Here is a 20,418-nt window from a genome sequence, read left to right on the forward strand (position 1 = left end):
GCCAGGAGCTCCCCAGCGAGCTGCCTGGAAGTGGTGCCCTTACACCGACGGAAAGGCATCAGCTGCAGCTGGAGTCGCTCCGGTAAGTGCCTGAGCATCTTCTATGGCACAGTGCCCTGGACTGGCTTTTTCTTACTTATCTGCCGTCCATTTTCCCATTTTGAAGGATTTGTTTATATTTTCTTTTGCTCACTAGAAGTTGAGAAAGTAATATATGGAGAGGTAGGGTGTTTGGTGTTGTTTTTTATTATTTTTTTTTATTTGGGGATCGGTTTAGGTTGTTTTACTGATGCCTTTTCTTGGTCTTAAAATCAAGAGTCATACACGGTTAGAAGGGGAAAAGGGATTTTACCTTGGTATTTATTTTAAGGATCCTTAGGTGCACACGTCCAGGTCATATGCATCGAGATGCACCCTGCTGAGTATCCCCAAAGATCGGGTATAACATTATAGGTTTTACTAATCAGCATATCTATCAAAGATTCCCCAATGAGAGGCTTGAATGAGCCCCCCTCCCCAAGGAGCCTTCCCCTGGATGTTTCTACCTTAGTTTACAGAATGTGTTCTGGAGAGGACCTTGGGGTCTGGGGCACACTGATCCCTAACTACGAAGCTTCTAAAATGTTTGGTCTCCTAGCTGAACAAACAAGTCCAAGAATGTAGGCAAAAAGCACTAAGAATACAGAAGTTGTAAAAAGGTATAACAGGGGTATAAAAGAAAACATAAAAAATCTTCATGGCATCATTTCAAATAAAGACTTGCCCATAGATAGCTACCCTCTTTGCTTTTAGGTAGTGCATGCTAAGGAAAGGAAACCAAAGGCTGAAGTGTTTTCTGCTGTCTCATGTGCCTCTCACTGCTTTTGATGTGTCCTTGGAAATAGTTTTATGAATGAAGAGGCATGATCCTCTGTATGAGAACACTTTACGGGAAAACTTGAATGCTGTCTCAAAACTGAAACAAAAGTGTTTTGCATCTGATTCTGTGGGAATTGCTTGTGCTACATCCCAGAGTGAGCAAGCCTGGTCTTTTGTCTCCAAAATGAAATGTAGCGCCTCATTCATGTTCCAGGTGGGCTCAATTTGTTAAGTTGCCTGAAAAAGGGATGCTAGTAGTTAACTTTTACCATAAATATTTTTTTTCCTGTTGTTTCAGGACAGCAATACCCCATGCCGCTGAAACAACCAGAGAAGAGCCCAATTCCCCCAACATCCCAGATTCTGGGTCTCAGTGACATTTTAAAAGCTCCCCATGAAGTGCCACTGTCTGGGTGCCGCAGAAGGTGGCTCAAAGAGACTGATTCAGCCTATGTGAGGCTGGCAAAGCAAGGAGACCAACCTGGTGAGGAGCATTTGTCTTGCTTCTTTGGTTTTCCTTTGTTTTCTTTGGCTTTGCTTGACTGTGGTGTGAAGTGCTTGTAGATGCTACAGAGGAATCCTCTGGACTTTTGAAATTAACCTGTGGGAAAAAAGAAGAGATGAGAATGTGATGTAAGAGGTCACCTTTTCAAGACATCCTTGCAGTCTATTGTGTGTAGGTACCCTTTAGCAAAATGTGTGGTCTTGCCCTGTGTTTCATCAAAGCAGCTGATGACCATCTGGCTGCATTTGAGTTAGGTCTCTATAGTTTATGCTTGGGCTATTTAAGTAGCAGTCTGGTGAAAATAATTTCACAAAAAAACTCATCACAAAAACTTGGTAAATGTTTATAAAGTATTACTTTGTGATGACACTCAACTTGTTACAGCGCTGTACATACTCTGTTCTTGTACCAGGGGGATGTGCGGTTTTCTTATTTCCTTTATCAAAGAGGGCAGCCTGAGGAACTTGAGCAGATGGCTTGCATGCATGCTTAGAGCAGAGCAACAAATCCAGAAATATGAATTAACCAAGCAGTGGAAACATGTCAAAGCATTTAGAGCAAGACAAGCAAGGTCCAAGTGGAACAGAATGCTGCAAGCTTCGTACTCTCTTCATGCTCTCTTTGTACTTCAGTAATGCTCTTTACTGAAGAAAGCAAGCATTTCTTTCTGACAAAACAGCAATCTGAAAACAAAGGTAGTGCTTTCACAACTAGGTAAGAAGTCAGAAGAGTACTGACTCTTGTCTTTTCTCTCCAGACCTACTGAAGCACTACACTCATGTGGTGACGAAGTGCCCTCCAGCAGCATATGCTGCACCTGACTGGTACTCACACTGTGCCAATCCCGCAGCGATTGAGGAGCCACAGTAAGACTGCTGAGGCCCAGCACATCTTGGCCTCTCTCTTCACCTATTAACATTTCAGAATGCTTCTGTACTAAAGTGCAGGATTTGTATACCTTGTACAAACACACGTTAAATCTTTGCCTAGAGGAGCTGTGTTTCCTCTCTACCAGATTATATGGTTCACAGAGAGTTTAAGAATGACGACCATCATGGTAACAGTTACGAGGCAAGAAGAGGGCCTTTTGAAATTGATACAAAAAGTGTTTGGCAGCAGGATGCTGAGGACAAAGAAAACGCAAAGAAAAAGAAGGTAGGATGGAGAGGCACCCTGTGACTATGCTCTGTTTGTAGAGCTTGTGAACACATCTCTGTCTGGGCCTGTTGCTTCTTACAGGAGGGAAGCTGTAATCCATGTGAGTTTCTGTATTCCAGAATCAATTTTTATACTGCAGTTAGAGAACAAGAAGAAAGCCATGTTTTCTTAAGTGCTGCAGGTGTAGCATAAGAACCGGAAATGCTGTTTCCCATCACATTATATGGTAGATATACTTAAGTGTAAATAAAAAGCAGTAGTTAGTTTCCATCTTCTTATGCTTTATTTCCCCTGCAATTCATTCTTGGTGAAGAGACATCTTGTTTAGTAATCTTGGATGAGGAAGAAAGAAGATAAGAACAGAAGACTATTCTGAAAAAGACATTTAATTTAATTTAAAATGCAAGTGAGCTCCCAAAAACACTGTGCTAGCTGTCTTTGAATGAGAGATATATCCAAGACAAAGTAAGTATAGCACAAGCTATGCCCAAAACGAACTTTTCTGTACTGACATTGGTGTTTCATCTTGGAAAACTCTGCTATCCACCCTCTTTTATCCTCCCTGCCCCTGCCCAATTTAGATGCTGAAGCCTTATGTTTTTAAAATATTCTTTGTAATCTCAGTTGCCACGTATACCATAAGCCTTTGGGGTATACCTGGAAAGGCATTTGATGTACTTGAGCACTAGTACCTCCCTGCTTGAACAGAAGGGCAGATGTTGGACATTTTAGGAAAAAAGTCCTCAGCCTTTGCTGAGATGAGTAACTAGAGCAACTTCAGAATGATGTCTTGTCTAAATGGGAACACCTCATTACTGAATAGGCTCTGGAATGTTTACTTAATCTGGGGTAACAGGCAAACAAGCAACAGGTGTTTAAACTGTAATTTGTCTGATGCTTGTAGGTGAAGCTTTTTTTTTAAATCATAGATTTAAGGCACTGAAAAGAAAAACTTGACTTGCTGCAGTGCCACTTAAAGGAATTGAACTAGGACATAGAGGAAGTACTGTTCCTCACTCCCTTACTTAAGAATCAATTATGTTCAATGCTCTAAGAGTCAAACTTAACTTTGGTAACAGTAATTCAAGTCCATGTGCTGACTTGTAAAGTGAGACTGAGGTCCATTTCACTTTTGAGTCGCTTCATTCAGTCACATATCTGAAAGTTTCCATGTGCTTTATTTATCACTAAATACAAAGTGAATATATGCTACATATTTAGCTCAGATTGCAAATATGCCGAGGCCCTCATATATAATTGACACTATTCTCCTGGAAGTTGAAGTTAAGTTGTGTCTAAGGTTCTAAATCTACCAAGTCTTTTTCTATAAGATTAGGTGCCTGAGAAGGCAGATTCTGCTAGGTTTAGCTCTACCTCCATACCACCATCTCTCATTTGGCTGTGCTTCACAGTATCTTTGTTGTATGCTGAAAAGCATATCACGTATCTTGAAATGTCACTTGGTGCTTCTTTCCCAGCTACTTCTTGTATATCCTCTTTTGGGAAATTTCTGTCCCATGCTCTAAGAGTACTTTCCCAAAGAGTCTTCCAGGTGAAACAATAGAACTAGTCCTACCAAAAAGTCTCAATTTTAGTTTTTCACCGTACATCTTGTATGTTGAAAGGTAAGAATAATGTATTCCAAAACACCACAGGCAAATTTCTAAGGAATATTCAATTTATTTATTTGACTACATGATGATACTGCAGCAGCAAACTACCTCAAGTATTTCTGGTAGTATGAGACTGAATGTATTGAAAATATTTTTCAGTCCGGTGTGACTAAGTAGTTATTCAGAAGAGAGATGCATGATGCAATTGTGGAGCTAAATCCCAAAGTGCGCCCTTAGGAGCAAATGCAAAACCATTAACCTCTAAGGGTACCTCTTCTGCTTAGTTTGGAAAACATTGTTCCCAAGTGGGCCCTTGCTCTGGAGGTTTAAGCTTTTATGCTGCTTTGTTCTGAAGTATTAAAATTGCCACTGTTTCTTGTGGTTATTGTTGCATAGAGGAGGACTGGAGATCTGGGGGACCATTGCATGGTTCTCCATGCCTCAGGATGGATCCTGTAGTTCCTCCCTAATGCCTTAGTCATAGCAATAAGTCTTATTCTTGTGGGAATTTAGAAGATCAGCAAAGAGTGTTAGTGCATGAAGGATTTAGCTTTTGTGCTCATGGCAAAGTGATGGACTTCTGGCCCAGGGAGAAGCAGCCCATGGGAATCTCACAAGCCTTAATAAGATGAAGTCCGAGGTCCTGAACCTGTGTTGGGACAAGCCCTGTTATCAACACAGACTGGGGATGAACAGATTGAGAGCAGCCCTCCAGAGAGGGACTTGGGGGTGCTGGTGGAGGAGAGGCTGGACATGACCCAGCACTGTGCACTCACAGCCCAGAAAGCCAAACGTGTCCTGGGCTGCATCCAAAGCAGCGTGGGCAGCAGGGCGAGGGAGGGGATTCTGCCCCTCTGCTCTGCTCTGGTGAGACCCCACCTGCAGTGCTGCAGCCAGCTCTGGGGTCCCAGCACAGGGAGGACATAGACCTGTTGGAGAAGTCCAGAGGAGGGACACCAAGATGATCAGAGGGATGGAGCACCTCTTCTGTGAGTAAAGGCTGAGAGAATTGGGATTGTTCAGCCTGGAGAAGAGAAGGCTTTGGGGTGACCTAACTGTGACATTCCAGTACCCAAGGGACCCTGCAAGAAAGATGGAGAGAGACTGTTTAAAAGGGCATGTCGTGACAGGACAAGGGGAATGTATTCAAACTGAGAGTAGGTTTAGATTAGATATTAGGAAAAAAAATCTTTACTGTGAGAGTGGTGAGGCACTGGAACAGGTTGCCCATGGAAATTGTGGATGTCCCATCCCTGGAAGTGTTCAAGGCCAGGCTGGATGGGGCTTTGAGCAACCTGGTCTAGTGGAAGGTATCCCTGCCCATGGCAGGGTAGTTGGAGCTAGATGATCTTTTAGGACCCTTCAACCCAAACCATTCTGTGATTCTGTGATCCTTTTGCCTGTGCATCTTGTGGCCCAACTGGGTTGGGTTGAAAAAGCTGTAACTTTAAGAAGAAGGGAGGCCTGTATGGGTGAAAGGTCAGTTGGAGGTGTCATCAGGGTTTGCATCAGCATTTGGCAATATCCTTGCAGCACCAGTAAGATTACTTCTTCATCTCCAAAGTCCTCTCTTTCAGACACTTGCCTGAAGTGTCTGTGTATATGTACTTAGGTATGTATGTGCTGTTGCAAAAGGATTTCTCATCTGAGGTCAGGATAAGAGAGATTTGAAATGTAATCTAGAATTTTGTCCTTGATCACACAGGAGCCAGGATTTCATCTGGAGGCTTTTATCTTTCCATGCTGGCTGCAGATACCCATTTTTCTTCATATACCAGCCAGACACAATATATGTTCTATTTCACGTTTCTTGAATACAAGATTAATAAATGTGTATTTATAGTAAATGTAGTAATTTCTAGAGTATGTTGTTGCCATCTCTTCACAAAGGGAGAAAACCTTTGAACATGCCATGTGTAGTTTGTTTTATCTGAGAAAACTGATGGCTGCTAAATAGAAGCTTGTCAAAGGGAAAAAGCCCCCTCAGCTGTAATCATTGGAGTGTAGTGGCACAAGAGTCTGCTTTTAATTCTGAATTTGCCCAGAAAAGTAACAAATAGCACTTGAATGGATTGCAGGTGCCCTCCAAAACCAAATTCTGATCTGTTCCCTTGCTACTCTTGTCATCAATTAGTTTACTTGAATAGTAGGGAACGTTTTGGTCCCTGCAGTTTATGCTAGCCTCTCATTTAATGCCAAGAAAGACATTTGAAACAATGCTCTTGCTCACAGCCTTCAAGACTTTTCTCTTTGCCTTTCCTTTCCCCTTTCTTTTTATTGACTTTATTTTGGAGAGTTTGACCCTTTTTCTGTTTCTAGTCAAAATCTCCCTAGCTTCTGCTCTCCCCTTGCCCTTTAATTAACTCTTTAATTACTAGACATCCTTTCCTGGTGCTTTTTTTCAGTGCCTAGAGGAAAGTCTCATCTCTTTCAAGCTGAAATCCATGTATCCTGACTATCAAATTGAGCTGTGTTTCTGTATTGCCCTGCGTGCCATCCTGCCTTCAGCATGTGACAAATGTCACCTTTTGTCAGTTGAAACTGCAGGTAATTGTGTCCTGGGTCTGAAACTTCCATTGCATGTCTGGTCTGAAGTGGTCCAGTCTAGAATGGAAGACAGCGCTATCATTTTTGCACAATAGGATGGCATTTTTGAAATGTAAAGCACAAATACACTGCTTCAGCAAATAGTGTGAACAAATTTGAAAAGCAGTTCTAAGCAGCTAATGTGGTTTTTAACCTCCAGGTTGGACAAAGACCCTCCTTTTCATCTCACACACCTGCCTCTGCATGCCCTTGCTAGTATCATCTCTTCTTCTTTGACACATGTCCCAGTCTGACTCCACTGAAGTCTGTAGGGGTTTTGGCACTGACTTTACACATGTGTTTGTATTAACATCCTGCCTCAGAATCAGTACAACTGCCTGTCCTAAGCTTCGCTTTCTTCCAGATAATGAGAAAATTTGCATTCTCCGAACATTCAGATGTGCTTTTTTTTAGTGGCTTCTTAATTAGTTCATTGATTAGATGTATTCAAAGGCCATCATACTTTGTTTGCTCTTTCCTTACTCAGTGTGCACAGGCTCCTTGGTGTATTTACATTTTGGAATCTTCTCCTTATAGGGTTGTCAAGGGAGTTTTGTAGTGTCTGAAATCCAAGTGTGACTGCTGTTGATGCATCTAATTTTTGCACTTCACAGTTTTTTGCTCTGTTAATTGTATTGCTGTAGCTATGTCCACATAGGTGGAAAGTATTTTTGCCCTTAATGTACTTTTACAGAGCAATACATTTCACTTTTAGTTACCCTGTCCTGATTTTTTTTCTAAATAACCTGCAACTAATATCTCTTATAAACTCTAACCTCCATGGGGCACTCTCTTATGTTGCATGTTTAAAAAAGAAAATGGTCAAGTAACATGTAGGTTCTAATTAAAAGGATATATTAGTACAACACTAAAAATTTGTCAATAAGCTTTGAAAATTTTGTGCTATGTTCAGGACTTCCCCCTTGTCCCCTTTTCTTCGTGCAATGAAGGAAGCTGTAAGTAGTCTTTAAAGATGTTTTGTTTTTTTAACTCGTAATTTCTTAACAACTCTTAGTGAAAAATATCTGGGAGTTGTTGAGGATAGTTAATTTCATGCTTGTTGACCCTTTAGTAGCTGTTGATTTTGATCAAAGTTAAAATAAAGAGCTTTTATATGTGTTGCTCATGTTTTTCCGCTACTTTTTGGTTTTCCCACTTTCAGTTCTGGAGCGTGTGATGTCATTTCCCTGGTTTTCTAGGTGGCATCTTTCAGTCCTTTAGTCAACACTGAGTTTCTTTACCTGTCATAGGACAGGAAAGATGGTAAAAGTAAAATATATTTTTCTGCTATAAGCTTCCCCCAATATATATGTATTTGTTTGAATTTTAAACCTCTAATTAATTTACACACAATGGTTTTCTTATAATACAGGATGTTTTACTCTTTTTATTAAAAAACAAAACCCAAACAAACTAAAAAAGAAGTGGCAATTAAACCATAAGTTAAGATTTCAAGTCCTCCTGACTTTAGTAAGACTGGTCTGTTTTCATATTCTGCATACAGAGAAATGGACCGAGATGAGAGGTTGTAATGGGTAAGTTTCAATTTGAAGCTTAATTTTGGGTAGAAGTGTACTGTGAGGGAAAGACTTGTGTGGAGCACATTGTGGAGAGAGCAAACAGCTAATCTCATGTGGAATAACCAAGGGGCTGCTTTATCTTTTGTTATTCCTCTATAATCCATTACTATTACTTATGGAAATAATGTAGGTAAGACATTGAAATTTGAACACGTTTAGGCCTTTAATATCACCCTCACTTTTGAAGGCTATGCTATCACATAATCTTCTTGGTTATTTTTTTCATAACTCCTTTTTTTTAAGCTTTCTCTAACACAGGTAAAGCTCCCACCTATAAGCCCTAAATATCCAAGCAGAATGCCAACTGTTCCTACAAACAAGGAATTTAGTGGAGCAAATAAGATTTCCTTCCCACCTGTGTAAGTAGTACACTTAGGAAACCATTAAACATCTAAGCCTGCAACTATTCGTGCGTACATGTAAAATTGCTCCTTGTGAAATTGCAGGAATTAGTGGATATGTGTATGGAGATTGTAGATCTTTATTGCTGCTAAACTTGCTATCATGTGTCATGCTAAAATAGTTTTAAAAGCACCTAAAGCAACTAAAATAACGGTACTTTAATTCGTATAAGAAAGTTATTTAATATAACTTTGCATTAGGAAAACTAAGCATAGAGTTGCATGTCTTCATGTAGCAGACTTTTATGGTATTCTAAATTGTCTGGGTTTTTTCTTATTGCCAGTGAACAGGTGAAAATGATAATCTACATTGTTAGTTCTGTAGATGTAGGTTACAGAGACACAAGTAGGACTGACACATTAAGGAAAGATGTAAACTGTAGCCTGTGTAAGGTCAGACACAGTAAAAGTACTGTAATGAACACCTGGAAGAGGTGTTTTAAGCAAATTTTTATGTCATGTCAGATGTGATGTAATCACATCATCAGCTGTGTGCACAGCTGAATTGTTTCTGAATACTTTGTCTTAGAAATTTATTGCTCAGTCATCAGTAATCCCAGTATGTTTTAGAACTATGTTAATGCTGCCAAATAAGTAAGTACATTGTCAAATGAATTAAAGAGAAAATTTGTGACAAAATTTCACTTTTGTGCACCACAGAATGAGTACTCTCAGCCTTTTTTACTTGCATATTCTTTGTGGGATTTCCCTTTGGCACTTTTTGTCTTTAAGACCAGAACTGTGTAAGTATTATACACGTAAAATTCCAATGAAAGAGATGGCTCTTCTCTTGTAAATGTACACGGTACTAAATAAGGCATAGTTGTCTGCTTTTGTTTGTTTGTTTTTGGTTTTTCTTCTTAGATGATTACATGTAGAATATCTGTTTTCTTATTTATAAATAAATTATAAGGCTATAAATGGTTATATTTGAAAATTAATGTTATAATTAGAAATATATTATAAAATAATAAAATTTTATTAAAAATAAAATGTTACCCTCAGTCCCCAGTTTTGTTTACTTTTGCTTTTGTTTTCCTTTAATATATTTGTATTTACAGGCCTGCTCAGAGAAAAAGTGAAGCAGTAAACTTTAGCAAATTAATAAGCAATGGCTATGGGACTGACTGGTTTTGGCAGTGTACTGGATGGGAAAGAAAGACTGAAGAAACACCAGAAGTTAGTGAGAACTCCAAAGGTAATGTTATTGAAAGATTTTTTTTTTTAAATGAGCTGGGCTCTCAAGGTAACAGCAGAGGGCAGCCTCAATATTTGTGTGGCTCTCGGAATATGGTGAGACACACTGAATTGTTGTGCTTAGTTTACAATACCCTATGACCAGCTAAAGAAAGGAGTGCTCCTGTTTGTAGGCAGCGAAGGCAGGCACTTTCATGGATTTTTTTCATCTCTACAATTGCAGTAGGCTCTGTTCCAATCCAGGGGCTTCTCTGTGATGTGTTTCTGTAAAATGCTGCAGAGACACAGCCATCCTGCCTAAATTTAAGCAGCCTGTAAAATATTTGTTGCCTTTTTGTTATGAATATTCCTTTGCTGTCACACTTTGCCCTTAATATTTTTCTGAAAACTTCCATCACAAGTGTCATTGATACTTGTCTTTAAGAAATAGACCACTATTCATAGAAATTTGTCAAAATAAATATATGCACATTGTTGAGGGCAGTGGAACTGCAACAGTTTAAGAGAAAAAAGTTATCCAATGTTCACCTATGCTTTCAAACCTTACTTTGTCATGCACAATAGCAATAGCTAGGAAAGACATCACTTGAAAACACTTTAATATAATGGTTAAAGGGTGGGAAAATTCCCCTTACTTCTGTCAAAGACCTTTTGCTTTGGTAACTGTGGTGGCTATATCAGTTTTCTATAGCAATCTTTGGAAATGCTATTGGATCTCCCATTGCATGCACCAGATTTTTTTTTATTTGTATCAGGGAATCCTTTTGTATGCACTGGGAATTGTCATGATTCCCTTGACCTTGATATATTAATGTATGAAAATCTTAGAGGCCAGATATTTTAATTTATCTGACGCTTCACCTCTGTCTGAATTCATCTTTGTGACTTCCATTAATGTATCTACAGTAATTTTTTTTTTTTTTCGGTGTGCAAAACCTCTTCTTCCAGGTGAGTATCAGAAGAAAACAGAGAACTAGAGGTTGTGGGGTTTTATTCAGAAGAAAAAATGCCATAAAACTGGGGCATGAAGCCAGATCTTGGTCTGGATCTGAAAAAGAATGCGTAACCTTAGAAGCCACTCTTGAAGCTGACTTAAGTATCCAAGCTCTGACCATGCAGAGGATTCTGCTTTGCGACGCTCAGTGACCCAACAATTCAACTGTGTAGTCTAAAAGTGCTCCTCCTCATCATGAAAGGAAACCTTGAATATTCTTCTTTTCAGATTCTATTTAAATTTCTTGTGTGCTGACATTTTTATTTCCCATTACTGTGAGTAAAATTAAAGGATTTGGGATTTCAAAATCCCAATTTCGTTAATTTGGTGATAGTTGATTTCTTTAATGTGTGTGCCTCTAATGAGACATTTGAGATATTCAGAAAACCTGAAGATTTTTCAGAGTAATCATGAAATTGGTTTGGTTATACCACTTAGGCAATAGAGAAAACAAGTAAAGGTGCAGCGTAAAGGCTGCTGAAAAGTCAGTGTGCTGCACAGATTGATTTATAGATACATCTAATTCTTGACTTGCTTTTCTTTTTCAAATTTTCCCATAACATGACAGCTGCTTTGCTTCTATTGCCTTTGTTTGCAATCATAGCTATTCTGATTGAGATTGGTTCTGTATCTCAGTGTAAAAGGAGATTGCTTTTAATGCTCTTAACAATGTGGTTTCATTCAGATGTGTACCTTCATTCAGTTTTGACCTTGTCCTTTTCATTCTTCCAGGTGTTTGTGGAAGGTAGTGTTTTTACTTTTTTCCCACTTGTATAATTTTGTCTGTTCATCCAAAGCAATTGGCAGCATGAGCACCTTGCAGCTCCCTTTTGAGACGGAGCTTTCTCTGTTCTCACTTGCACAGAATAAGTCCTAGACACATCAGGCAGGAGATACAACCCATTCCATATGTAAATCTATAATCCCTTTGTTTTGGGATATAGATTTGTATCATACTGCAAATTTCTTAGGTAGCTTTTTATCTTTTTAATTCAAAATTAAAAGTACTGGAATTTATATGCATTTTGACATGAGGGAGAAACCAAAAATTTTAGCTGACCTTTTTATTCTTATGGTTGAAGTTATTCTGTAAGCTTTAATCTTTTTTTTTCTATTGCAGATTCAGAAGGATCTGAAACACCACCTGGAAGCAGTGAGTTAAAGCCACCATTTCAGGGATCTAATAAGTAACTTGAAAGATGGTTGGGGAAACTAAAGCCTTGTATTGCTTATATAGTCCACTATTTACATGTTGGCTAGATTATTTTTGTAATTTAACTCAGCCCTGATTGAGAAGTTTGTGAGATGGATGAACTTCACTGGGCTTGATTACAGAAAATTTTAAAGAACAGGCAACAGCTGTTGGTGCTTAGTCCTAGACTTTTCCTTAATATAATAAACAAAATAAAGCAAAACTGAGGTTTTCTCCTGCACAAGACTCATGCTGCTTTGCTGTTCTCAAACGGGGTTACCATATTGCTGCTGACTTGGCTAGACACAGGCATGCTATCAATGTGTCCAAATCAGCAAGTTTCTTCAGTTAAGTACAGCTGTACTCATGAGCTGTGCCACAAAGAAAGGTGGAGGGGAACTGTGTGGTATGGGATGAAATGTAAATAGTAAGAATTGAACTGGTGTGGATACTTGCAGTAAAAAACTCAAGCCTTCACTGAAAAGACTGCTTCTTTATGCCAAAAGCTCATTTATTTAGACCAGATATTCAGCTTTCTATGACACTTCTCGTGCTGTGCCTACTGCACAAGAACTAGTTGATCAGTCATAGTGTTCAACCACATAATTAAAGACCTGGTGGCATTTCCTGTTATAGTCTTGTTGTATAGAAGCTGAATTGTTGGTTAAACAGCTACATGGGCTCAGCTATCTATTGTGTCCACACTTTCAGCTGTTAAATAAAAAAATTATCTATCCTGAATTCTTGACCGCAACAAAAATTTAATATGCCAGATTACTGTGTTTATTCATACCAGCAAAAGTTTGTACTTTGAAATAGCAATGTATGGAAGTTGTACTTTAATATTTTGAAAAAGTTAACATACACTGATATTTCAACAGTTGCTATTTTATCTACTTGGTTTAAGATATATCTGTGAAATCTTATTAATAATTAAATATTGATTATAAAGTCCACTAGAAAGTGGATGCAATTTCATTACTATGTTTTTTGCTGATACTATGAAAAGTGAACTGGTAGTTTTAGAATTTCCTCTTCAGATTGCATTCAATGCATTTTACACCTTTGAATCCAAGTGCTTAAAATTCTAAAATTTGTTACTAAATGTATATTTCTTTGAACAGAATGTTTAGAGGATTTGGTTTAATACTGCTCTTCTTTAGAACTTTGATGTAAAAATTGATTAGAAATAGGTAAACCATTACTAATCTGAACCCTCACAATTTTCAGCAAACATTTGCAGAAATTTTGCTATTGATGTTGTTAGACTCAGCACCTGAGTCCATCTTTTCTGTCCTTTCTTTTGAACAATTCAACTAAGTTGTATTTAAAAAAAAAAAAAAAGGCTAAAACATATGCAAATGCTTAAATGTACAGTTATTGGCTAGTCAGAAATTTTTTCTAAGTATAAAAAAGCTTACATCAAGCTGTAACTGTAGGAGTGAGATTACTTACCTTGTATCTGTCTTCACTTACAATTTGTGTTGTGGATTATGTCCAGATACATTGAAACCATTCATTTTGCTGTGAAGGCAGAGCTTTTGGGGAAAACCGGTTTTCTAGGCTAGCGCATCAGGGGATGCCAGAGTTGGAGCTCGTAGCATTAAAACCTGACCAGTTGTGGTGAGTTGACTTTGACTGGACACCAGGTGCCCGCCAAGCCTCTCTATCACTCCCCTTCCCAGAAGGACAGGGAAGAGAAAATAAGGTAGAAAACAACTCATAGGAGTGACTCCAGTGAAGGGCAACCAAGCTGGTGAAGGTTCTAGAGAGCAAGTCCTTTGAGGGGTGGCTGAGGGAGCTGGAGTTGTTTAGCCTGCAGAAAAGGAGGCTCAGGGGTGACCTTATCACTCTCTACAACTGTCTGAAACAAGGGTGTAGCCAGGTGGGGGTTGGTCTCTTCTCCCAGCCAACCAGCGACAGAATGAGAGGAAACAGCCTTAAGCTGTGCCAGGGGAGATTCAAGTTGGACATCAGGAAGAATTTCTTCACTGAAAGGGTAGTTAAGCACTGGAATTGGCTTTCCAGGGAAGTAGTGGAGTCACCATCCTTGGAAACATTCAAGAAACAACCTGTACATGACAGCGCTATGGTTTAGTTGACAAGGTGGTGTTCAGTTGAAGGTTGGACTTGATGATCTTGGTGGTCTTTTCCAACCTAAATGATTGCCATTAATGTGTAGTCAGCTTTCCTTAGTCAAGCCAAGGAGATGTTTGATCTGCACTGTTGGTCAACTGAGTCTGAATGGATCACAGTTTGAACACTGTGAGTTAGAATATTAACAGGCTGAGATTTCTCTTCACAAGAGCAGGGGGGTGATCCTGGAATCTGTTTGTGCATTCAGAATAACAGAGCTGCAGCAGACACATAACTTGCCTGTTCCCCAAGGGACATGGAGTCAAAGTGGTGTAACAAATCAAAAAGCTCCAGCTGAACCCAAGGATGGAAGTGTGCTGCTTCAATTCACCTTATCCCAGTAATCACGTTGTTCTATTTACTTCTGAGTCAATGTAGTCATGCAGCTGTCAGTTTTCAAAGTCATCAGCAGTTCCATGTAAAAGCAGTGGAAGCTTCTGGTTTTCCATTTCTGTTTTTCAGAGAAATGCCAAAGTCAAAAGCTGGGTGCTTATTACAAAATCTAGCCTTATTGTTTTAAATGCTGAAACATTAGTTTCATTGTCTTGTGCTCTATTTCTGCCCTGAATGCCTTTAAGTAGTGAGATGATTTTTTTTTTCTGAATACTGATTGCTTTGCAAGCCCAAAGATAAAACAAAAGTGCAGTTACATTTTATGAATTGCATCCAAGTATACTGAGTATGTGAATGTTTCTAAAAGAGAATTCTGGATAAAGATTTAACAATAACTTGGCAGTTTAGTGACCAAAGGATAATTTTCCTTTTATATACAAGCATTTCACTGTAGTGAAGTCTAATATATACCTAATATATGTCTAATATATAATTCTAACCACTTCTATCTTTTTGGACTGGACTAAAATATAAACATGGTTTCTTCTCTGAAGATAATTTTTCAGGATGTAGTTACATATTATGCTGTAGTCTGGGAGAAAAAAGCTAGAAATAGAAATATAGAAGTTCAGTCTTAGCACATTTTCTCCTTCTATTAATAGTTGTAATGATACAAAACATCCAGAATAACTGAAGAATCAAAATGCAAGTGGGTAAAACAGCTGCACTGAATTATTTGACCAATTGACTGTAAAAATGTTTTATGGTAAGCAGAAGGGAGAATATGTTTGCTTATGACAGACAGCCTTATTCTCCATAGCTCAGATTTTCAGCCATGCAATAGAAAAACCTGAAAATGGACACCAATTGCATATTGTTGTTATAGCCCCAGTATGTAGCTGTGCATTTTTCACCCTTCTAAACAACATTAGTATCCTTCCCACTGAAATACAAAATGGAAAGAAAACCCAAACGCTACAAAACCGGGAAGCTAAAAGGACATTTAAATTTTGCTAGTGATAACTGAGAGCAAAGGTTACTACCAATTATTAGATACATAGAAATGCATAATTTATTGAACATTTCAGACAAGGTTACAATAGTAACCTTATTATTTACAAAAAAGCAATTTACACTGCTTATTCTCTTAACATATAGCTGAATAGAAAACCTCCTGAAAGCCCAAGCAGACTTTTCAGAGAACCCTGAGATGAAGGAGTAGGTAATACTCCTGTTTAAAGGAAAACTTTCTTCCACAGAATTAAACACTCTTCTAAGGTGCTTGTTCAATACTATAGCTTGGAAGTCTTGACAAATATTTAAGGAACAGGAAAATGGAAGATGGATTAGGAGGCTGTCTTTCTGTTTCATCCATTGGGAATCTAAATAAGCTGAACAGGTGACATTTTTCTGAGTTTGTTGAGCAATTCCTCTTGCATGTCGTTCACACCTAGAAATGCATCGGTGCAAGGGATTTCTCTCTCTTATATTCCCATACAAAGTCCTTTGGTGTGAGACAGGATATGAATAAATGTTAGTCTAAATGCCCAGTGAATGATTTTGTAATAAATACGTCTCAGTAATGCCTTGTGCCTAATGTGTTTACTGTCCTGAGGCACAGAAAGTTCTCTACCAAGAAGGTTTTAGTTGCTTTGTCTCCCAAGTATTCCCTACTATGACAAACTACAGTGTGGTTTTGGTGCGAAAAATTATTTTTGAAAGAATATTGCAGGATTGTGGGTTTGATGTTTTCAGTTACTGTATGAAAGATGTTAAATTTACTCTTCCAGTAGCCGAAGCCATCTCTGCTCTTTTCTCGCACCGTGTTTGCCGTGCCCAAATGCCCGTAAGAGCGGCCACACGGTGTGCGCGCACCGACACACACAAGGGCAGACATAGGCACCGACCCGACTCCGCCCTCCTCGGCGTGCCGACACCTGCGTGTGTATCTGTATCTGTATATCTGTATCTGTATCTCCACGATAAGGTCCTCCCGAGCGCCCGTGCCCTGGCAGCAGCTGTCCCGCCGAGCGCCCCGTGCTTCCCGCAGGCCCGGCTGCGTGGCTGCCGCTCCCCACGGGCACCGGCATCCCTGCCACAGCCGCGCCCTGTGCCCGCCCCGGAGCGCGGCGCTTCCCGCAGCCTCCCCGGCGCGCAGGGGGTTAACCGGGCCCGGGGCGGGGCGGTGCCGCGGCCGGCGGGAGGCGGCTCTGCCGGGAGCCCGGCAGCCCGCCCGGGAACAGCGAGCGGCTTTCCTGGTTTCCCAGCGGCGGATCCTGCTGGCCCCGGTGAGAACCGTGCCCTGCCCATCGCCCCGGCAGCCCGCGGTCCGCTCCCGGCAGGATGGTGGGGTGCCCGCCGTGTCTCCCACCCCCCGGTCGCCGGGACCCCGGGCGTGGGAGTGGGCAGGGAAAGGATGGTGGCGGGGGCAGGCGTCGGTCCGGTCGAGCGCTCGTTTCGGCGGTTGCCGCGGCGTCTGGCGGACGGGGCCGCTTGCTCTGTCTGCGGGTCGGGGGAGCGCTCCGGCAGCAGCGAGGAGACCAGCAGGGTAGTATCAATTTTACAGAGACTTCAGCTTTTCCTGATGACGGATGAACACCGAACAAGAGCTTTTCTCTGCAGAAACCATTGACTGCGAGCTTTCTTCAAAAATGACGGATGGCTGGGGGAAATGAGAGGTGGCAATTATAGTGGATTCTGCATGGTTTCAAAGCACCAGTCTGGGTTTAGATGAGATACTAGGAAGAAATTCTTCACTATGAGGGTGCTGAGACACTGAAACAGGTTGCCCAGAGAAGTTGTGGATGCCCTATCCCTGGCAGTGTTAAAGGACAGGCCGGATGGAGCTTTGAGCAACCTAGTCTAGGGGAAGGTGTTCCTGCCCATGGCAGAGGGCTTGGAACGAGGTGATCTTTCATGTCCCTTCAAACCCAAACCATTTTATGATGTGCACACACATTAAAATAGGCCGCACCCTTTCTTGATCTGAGTCCTGCCAGGCGCACATTATTGTTGAGCATCAGTTTTAACTTTGGCTGAGGAAGACTGCAGAAACCTTTGACGTGTCTGTAAAAATTTCCATTTAGTTAGTGTGACAGTTTTGTGGTTTTACATTAACTGGTTGTTTGACAGCTACTACCTGACTGCTGTCAGGGTCTGCCATGGGAAAGCTGCCTTCTGCTTGCTCCTTCCTTCAATTCCTGCCAAGACACCTCCAGCTGGGTGCTCTTGGAGGGGGTATGCTGGACCTTTAGACTGTCAGAACTTTGTTCTCAGGTTTTTGAAGTATATCATCTGTGATTACTTTAGGGGATCACAGAACCAAAACCACTTAAAAATCATGTGGGTGCTTAATACTGTGAACAAGAGCTGTATGAATATCCTTGGTTTATTTGCAGCCATTTTTCTTCTTGCCATATAAAAATCACTTTGCTATTTCTCCTTAACTTCCAACTCCTCTTTACCAGGACTCGTGGCACTGTAGGGAGAAATGCATTTTTCCTGTAATGTACGTGATATAATGGCGATACCCAGTAGTAGCTGACTGTACTTCATACCACCATAAGGAAGTGTAGTTGATTATAAATGCAACTTTTATACATCATCTCCTTGAGCATAGATGGTTGAATATGTTTAGTGTATCTAGTACATGTGAAGTTTGGGTCTATTTAATAAAGGTTAATGTTTTAAATGAAGAAAACTAATTGTCCTTATAAATTTTATTAAATTTCCAGTATTCAGTGGCTTTTAACAGGCAGACCTCTTGTTTATTTTGTTTGGTTCTTCACTTCCTTAGAAATTCACATATGATGTAATTCTGTTGCAGGACCAATTTCTTTCTGTTTCCTTGTAGTGTAATCCTGTCTCTGTTACAATGCCTGTGCTGTCAGGCCCTTCTTAATGGAGGGTAGAGAAAAACTTTGTGATTCAATACTTCCCATAAGGGCATTCCCAGAAAGTACCAACATCATCATGTAGCCTTAGTCACTTCTGAAAATAATAACAAATTAATCATACTATAATTATAATTCTGTCTTCGGACCAGCATGAAAGCCTCAGTGATACATTTGCCTATTTAGATGTAGAGAAGAATGCAGAAAGGAGAAGGTTTTACATATAGGTTAGGGTAATGGATCAGAAAAAAAAGTATTCAGGATAGATGATAAACTGGAGAGCTGTGGCTTTTTGAGGTCATGTTTTAGTTTTGTGTTCCTTGTTTTATACTGGAGAAAGAAGAAGTGCTCTTAAGGTCAGTAGGAGGAGTTTAATGAAGAGGATATTATGAGTAAGATGCTTCCTGGACTCGAGTTTCAGGAGTCTGACAGCTTGAACTGAGCTTTGGAGACCTTCTAGAGCCAAAGGTGGGAGGGGGCTGAAGCTGGTTTGGCAGTCGCTGTTGGTGTGGGAGGTAGGGAAGAAAGAGGGTGAGTTAGTTAGCAATGAGACTTGCCTCTCTGTGGTGCATGGACCTGCTGCTGTTCATACCACAGAACGGAGGTACTGGTGAGGTGGGGGTTGAAAGGGATTGATTTAGGCTTGAGGGCTTTGAAAGTGGTGATGCTCAGCCATAAAAATTGTATATGCTCCTTTTGCTCCTTTTGCTCCAGTTGTAAAAGCTCTAGTGTGGCTGGATTATTTGGGGAATTGAATATTCATGATAGTTATCATCAATACAGAAGGTTTCTCTCTCTCTTAATGCTTCCAGCTTTACAGATGGGACTATTCTGATGAACTTATTTATTTTTTTAAATGTAATTCTAGGTATAAAACATACATGGCTCCTGGTTCCTCGAACGAGAAGAAAACTGATGATGGACAGGCTTCAAAGTAAGATTGAGAAATGAATTATTTTGTCTAAGTTAACACCTAAACTTCCTCCCCAAACTCATTACATGCTCATTTAGTTTAAGATAAGGTTTATGATAATGCCAAGTATCCAACAGCAGCTCTTTTGACAAATGGATGCTTTATTGCTTTACTGCACCTATACAGAGGACTTCACTGGTTAGCCATTTTAACTTCTCTCAACAGTGAATTCTTCAGAGCAGGATAATAATTTTATTTATTAATTTATTTTAATCCAATGAGCTGCTGAAATGTTGACTTTGGTTGCTGCTTCAAGAGTTCAAGCAAATATTTCAATGTGTTTCTCTAATCCTTGCTTAAAGCTTATTTTACTAAAACCTGCTACTTGCCTGTTTATTCTTAAGAGTCATGTTTTACTTAGACCCTCAGAAGTTGTAGATGCTTTACAACAGCTTTAGGGAAATAAATTTTTTGCTCCTGAGCTTTGCATGCCAAAGATTTTTATCAAGCAAACTTTGCCTCTACTGTAAATCCATGGCATTGGTCCTATGTACACATAACAATATGCTAGTTTTTATTGCTCGTGTTACTCTGGGGTCCAAGTCTACAATCAGATGTGCAGATAAGCTGAGGAAGCTGATAACAGCCCCTCACTGTGTTGAGGTGGTGGGTTGGAGAGCGCTGTTGGTGGGGTGTGGGATGAGAAGGGTGGAATATAGCCATTGATGAGGAAGGAGGCTGTGTTTTGGCCAGGCATGAGGACAGGGGTGTTGGCACATACCACATGAATTTCCTTGCACTTTTAATAGAGGCCTCGCCTTTTCATGATTTATTTCCTGGAGAGAAGCTTTTGTTGCCAGTGTTCTCATAAAGGAGGAAATAAATTTTTTTGCTCACCTGAGTATAGATGGTAGTATGATGTCAAATCATATTCTGTCCTATTTGTATGTAACAACCACTCCAGTGGACATCAGCACAGCCAGATATTGGGACTGCATTTGTGAATGACCCAGTGAATAAATGTAGAGAGTCCCACAAAACTGAACAGATAAAATTCAG

At 40.1% G+C, this 20,418-nt stretch overlaps 2 protein-coding genes across 5 annotated transcripts in view; both read left to right on the plus strand.

Moving 5' to 3' along the window:
- On the plus strand, positions 1 to 13,917 carry C2H7orf57 (chromosome 2 C7orf57 homolog). Its single transcript, XM_039549658.1, has 7 exons — positions 1 to 82; positions 1,157 to 1,342; positions 2,121 to 2,229; positions 2,356 to 2,518; positions 8,559 to 8,659; positions 9,763 to 9,899; positions 12,013 to 13,917. The coding sequence occupies exons 2-7, from the start codon at positions 1,171 to 1,173 to the stop codon at positions 12,081 to 12,083; spliced, it is 753 nt and encodes a 250-aa protein (XP_039405592.1). The 5' UTR covers positions 1 to 82; positions 1,157 to 1,170; the 3' UTR covers positions 12,084 to 13,917.
- The window catches only part of UPP1 (uridine phosphorylase 1), a 16,405-nt gene continuing 8,011 nt past the window's right edge, over positions 12,025 to 20,418 (plus strand). For 2 of the 4 annotated variants that reach the window (XM_039549656.1, XM_039549657.1), the window contains exons 1-2: positions 16,745 to 16,841; positions 19,315 to 19,380. In XM_039549656.1, coding sequence (XP_039405590.1) covers positions 19,328 to 19,380 — 53 coding nt within the window. In that variant the 5' untranslated portion in view covers positions 16,745 to 16,841; positions 19,315 to 19,327. Of the gene's footprint in view, positions 12,046 to 16,744; positions 16,842 to 17,124; positions 18,915 to 19,314; positions 19,381 to 20,418 lie in introns of those variants that run through there. The other 2 variants (XM_010393956.3, XM_019282588.2) reach the window with 2 other exon arrangements.

The sequence above is a fragment of the Corvus cornix genome, chromosome 2 (assembly GCF_000738735.6).
Source record: "Corvus cornix cornix isolate S_Up_H32 chromosome 2, ASM73873v5, whole genome shotgun sequence".
NCBI lineage: Eukaryota > Metazoa > Chordata > Aves > Passeriformes > Corvidae > Corvus > Corvus cornix.